Source organism: Trachymyrmex septentrionalis, unplaced genomic scaffold, assembly GCF_001594115.1.
Source record: "Trachymyrmex septentrionalis isolate Tsep2-gDNA-1 unplaced genomic scaffold, Tsep1.0 scaffold202, whole genome shotgun sequence".
Lineage (NCBI taxonomy): Eukaryota > Metazoa > Arthropoda > Insecta > Hymenoptera > Formicidae > Trachymyrmex > Trachymyrmex septentrionalis.
The window spans coordinates 171,131-176,599 of NW_017305203.1; the positions used below are offsets into that span (position 1 = coordinate 171,131).

The 5,469-nt window shown below is 30.4% G+C and overlaps 1 protein-coding gene across 1 annotated transcript in view; it reads right to left on the minus strand.

The window, feature by feature from the left end:
• Positions 1-2,804, minus strand: part of LOC108747886 — a 5,157-nt gene extending 2,353 nt beyond the window's left edge. Inside the window, exon 1 of the mRNA XM_018485775.1 lies at positions 2,797-2,804. Coding sequence (XP_018341277.1) covers positions 2,797-2,804 — 8 coding nt within the window. The remainder of the gene's footprint in view (positions 1-2,796) is intronic.
• Positions 2,805-5,469: the final 2,665 nt, after the last annotated feature.

Consider the following 5,469-nt stretch of genomic DNA (forward strand, 5'->3'; position numbering starts at 1 on the left):
CGAATTTATGTGAAGAATTGTATGGTCATTTCAATAAGTTCAAATTAGACGATTTTGCTTGCATGTCATTTAATTTCAATCTCATTTTAATAATTAGAACACTTGGAAATAATTCTACAACATCCGATCTTCTAATCGAGTGTGAGCAGTTTCGTTCTCCCTAATTGTTGGTTACGGTTATTGGTACGGTGACTATACGACTTTTATTGTAAAGGACAATCCTTTATTTTAGGTAGCTGTTCATTATATTTATTTGTTTCTTCAAAACTCAATTTTCCTTTATTTTCCAATATTGTTCTTTACTGTCATTTATTTGACGGGAAATTCTTTTCCGAGTTCTTTTCTAACTAGCTAATTTTTAATATTATATTAATGGAACGGAAAATATTTTACAGTTTCATACATATAAATACAATTTGTTTTTGTTAATTTTTTATATGTATTAATTTTTAAAATTAAATTTATTCAAACTACAGTTGTTTTCATTTTTTATTATTTCGAACCTTTTATTATTTTAGGTTAAAAAATTGTTCCAATACAGTCGAACCAATTTCAAATTATCAGAAACCTACGCATTATTTCAATTTGATTATACTGTGCAATAAAATTTTATAATGCACGGATTCTTAACAGTCACAAACTGGTTTGAAAACATAGGAACAAAGTCTTAACATTTTCAAATTTGTCCTTTATTTTCTTTAAGAAAATATGGTCACCGTAGTTATTGGTCATTTTATTTTATTTTTGTTTGTTCTCTGCAACAAAATTTTAACATTTAACAATATTGTTATTGCGCATATTTTAAATTTGCATTGGGATGCATCGGATGCAAATAAAATTATCGGATATCGGATATTCGAAAAGAATGTAACATCGGATATCCGATATCCATTCGAATATCTGAGAACATAATTTTTCGAGTCAGATATCCGATATTTTCCGGATATCTAATCGGATTTCGGGACAATATAAAAAAAAAAGAAGTTAAATGGACTGTATCAATAGAGATGATAACTATAGAGAAAAAATTGTAATTTTTCAGCAATATATAAAATATTATATAATAGCATTATGGATATGCATACTTATTTATAAAACATTTATAATATACCTAATAAAAAATCAACGATTTGATGACATAAAATTTCAACTGGATATATTCTCGGACATCAATAATATCCGACTATCCGATCGGATAGTAAACAATGCCGGATAATACCAGATACCGGATATTTGATGCATCCCTATTTTAAATATCTAAAAATGGCACAATTATGATGCCGAATCATACAGGGTGTTTGGAAAATAATGATAAACCTTTTGCATAGAGGTAGAACTAAACTTGAAAATAGCCAAATTTGTCTAGCCCATCGCCAAGCGCAGGATACGACCTCCCAGCGCGGTAAAGCACTCGTTCACTGTCGCTAGGCACGTTGTTTATAAGCAATTGCCATTGCTAGACATTGTCTAGCGACGGCGAACGCGCGCCTCACCGCGCTGGGCTATTCTATTCTATCACGTAATTGCATTTGGCGGTGAACTGAGCGAATTTGGCTATTTTAAGTTAATAATTCATTGCGAAAATTATAAAATGATACAGGATTTTTCTTCTCAGTTTAGTCCATTTTGTCCATTCTGTTAACTCATTCTATGCAAAAGATTTATCATTACTTTCCACTGTATATGTAATATGTATATTGTAATATTTATAATTAACAAAGTATATAATTTAAGTATATAATTATATGATCATATTTTCATATGTAAATTTTAAAATCTGACTCTTATATGCTTTTTACTTTTTGACATTATTATTTAATACTAAGAGTCCTTCAGTTTTATTTTTATTTATGTAAAAAATGACATTCATATATATGGTTAATAAGTGAAAAATGATTTTAGCCAGAGAAACATAAGTATAATACATTCTTTACAAATATCACAGATTATTTTAGCATTATCCAGGATGCACCACGTGGAGGTACAGTCTTCCTAGCCTTTCTTGACAGAGAATAGGATTACACAGTTTTGTTATTCTTGTGATATTTCAGTGACTTCAAACCCTTTCTGGCTTTTTTCGGTTTATTAAATATACAAAATATTTTGTAGAATTTGAGCGTCTAGAATACAATTGAGTTTTGAAAAGTACACTATTTTGAGGTGCTACTGATATTGAATACTTTACATAGTCAATGTACAGATTTTTTTGCAATAACAAATTCAAAATTACTTGATTCTTTAATGTAATCAAGAATGAAGCAATTATTGCAAATGTGTGTGGATGCAAGATAGGCAGTGATGGATATTCAATCATCTCTCTTGCAAATTTTCAATCAATTTAATCATTCCTTTATTTTGAAACATTTCGAATATTTTTCAAGGCTACATACTCTTGAAAGTCTTAATAGATCTTGAAAATGTTGATAGATCTTTATAGACCTTAAAAGTTTTGATAATTCGCGATTTTTTCAATTAAAAAAAATTGTTTGAATTTAAAAAATATGAATGTTGCTATATAGTTAAAGAAAAATTGCTTTGATTTGAATGTCATTTCTTGAAATCAATATTTCATTGATTTGAATCTTATTTCTTGAAATCAAGTAAATTTTCCGTTATTGTCAGATTTTGATGAAAACGTATATGAAACGTAAATTCATTCACACTTCATCTGTATTATGCACGCACACACATATGCACACACGTATGACAAAGAGAGTTTAGGGTCGTTAAATACCACAGGAATAACGAATTGTGGAGTCTTATTCTCTATGTCAAAAGATGCTAGATAGACTGTACCTCCACATGGTGCATCCTGGATACTGCTAAAGTATAAGTAGAGTCCACGATATTTATAAGACGAGTATACTTATTCTCTAAATCTGGTGAAGTAAAATCTCATTTGAAGATATTGAAAATTCATCTAGTCTTGAAAAAAAAATGAAAATTTGCCACTCTTGTTCAAGAGTGGCAAATTTTCACTCTTTTTAGAGTGAGATTTACTCTTTTGGAATGAGATTTACTCTAAAGGAGTGAAATCTTAATCCCTTTTCTAGAGTGAGATTCCATCTATAGATATCCTAGTATTACACCCTAAAAAAGGGATTGAGATTTTATTCCTTTGGAGTGAATCTCATTCCAGTCTTTTTGAGTGAGATTACACTTCATAAGATTTAGAGAGTACGTTTCTAGCTAAAATTATAATTTTTTACTCATTAACTTAATATATAAATAATATGATTTTTTATTATATTTAAACAATTCTACCGATGTTCCTACCACTTCTCGAACAAACGATTGTTATTTCCTATTTTCTGAGGATCCAAACAATGATTTTTTTAAGATTTATTTAAGTATATCTTATGGGAATAAATCGACATCTTTTTAATACTCTCATTTATAAAACAATTATTTAACAATTTATAACAATAAAAAGAAAAAAAAAGAAAAAAACTAAGGCGGATATATACACAAAACATAATTTTATAATTTATTTATTATAAAAAACTGTATTGTATAAAACTACACTGTCTCTGTTCTTGTAAGAAAAAATTATTTAAAACATTTTAAAACATATTTTTAAAACATATTTTAAAACATATTTTAATATTATACGTATTTGTTTAAATTTCTTCTGATCTTTGAAATATTCGATTGATTTCATAAATATAAAAAAAAGGATAAATTAGGTCTGAAATACATAGAACAGATATATATATATAGAGAGTGATCTCAAATAACGCTCACTAATCATATAGCTATTCCTAACAAAAAACTGAGTCGAAAAATCCTCTACCATTTTGCAATATTTTTCTTAGTTCAATGAGCGAAATATCTAAAATCGATGTATAAGACAACTTTAAGATATATCTTTAAAAGGTCTTTAAGAAACATTTTCATAAAATATTTCACAACGAACACTGAAAGATATTTTAAAATTTACCTTATACATCAATTTTATCCGTTTATTCGGCAATCTTTAGAAATTAATATCTCGTTAACTATTGCGAAAAATGCAAAATGGTAGAGGACTTTTCGACTTAGTTTTGTATTAGGAATAACACGATATAATTACTTATTTAAGATACACCTTGTGTGTGTGTGTGTGTGTGTGTGTGTGTGTGTGTGTGTGCGTGTGGGTGTGTGTGGTGTGTGTGGTGTGTGTGGTGTGTGTGGTGTGTGTGGTGTGTGTGGTGTGTGTGGTGTGTGTGGTGTGTGTGGTGTGTGTGGTGTGTGTGGTGTGTGTGTGTGTGCGTGTGTGTGTGTGTATTTGCTATTTACTTACGTATTCCTGATGCAGTTATAACATGTGTTGTTATAATAGCGAAAGCAAAAATTACATGAAACATTATTCAAACCAAAATTTATGTTACAAACTTCTTAATATTTTACTAAAAGAACAGCCATATTGTAATTCTAACAATTGTATGGTAAATGTGTCTTTAAGACTGATTCTTGTGATCTCTCGATCAAGCTTTTATATACAACAATATGCACATATAAATGTGACAAATGCTGAGTATTCACTGACTAATTTAATTTATAATTGCATGAAACAATAAATTACATTGATATATTTTATTAGTACACATATGGCTACTGTACATGTAATGCGATTTACGGCAACCTGCTTTATATGTACGATAAGATCGTATATCGTTTCATTCCGGCATACATGTAATACTATTATATTGCTAACGCCAATTAAGAGCTGGCGAAAATACCACGGTGCAATCGATATCTACCTCTCACTTAGTGTACCCGCTTCAGTACGCATGAGCGCGTTTCTTACCAATTTTATCACGTACCTATATCTGCACTGATCCGCGTCCGCATGTATTTATTGCGTAGTGCATATTACGTATATGACTATACGCGTGTCCAACATTGTTGTTTATATAAAAGTGTTTAAAAAAAGAAATAAAAAAATGCGACTTTGTTAGTTATGCTACGTAGTGTATGCACACATTCGAGGTACACTGTAGAAGTGAAAGATATTCTCCATCTTCTCCATCCGATATTCTTTATCTTGCTGTCTTCGCACACCCCTCACTCCCAAAAAGAAATTGCATTAGAAATATAGGAATATTACATATATGTATTTCAGACAACTAACTAAAATGGACATGATAACATCTTTGTGTAAAGATAGCTTGCACGCTCGGTATACTCGCAAAATAATATAAGTCTCATCTACTCAGTTCAGGTGCGTTAGATTCCGTTTAAGCGAGCGGTCACGTCGTGAGCGACGCCGACATGTCTAGCTCTGGCATGCACAATATTGCCGGAGTGTTACGGCTTACATATGGTTCACCTGTGCATAAGCGGGGGATCATTGATTTGTTCGGGTTTGCTGCGATCTGTGCTTGGACAATGGACACCTTGATTACTCAATCGTACTTTTGAGATCCATCTGAATTTTATTTCTTTACGTCTAATGTTAATTGCGACATGATTTGTTTTTTACTTAAT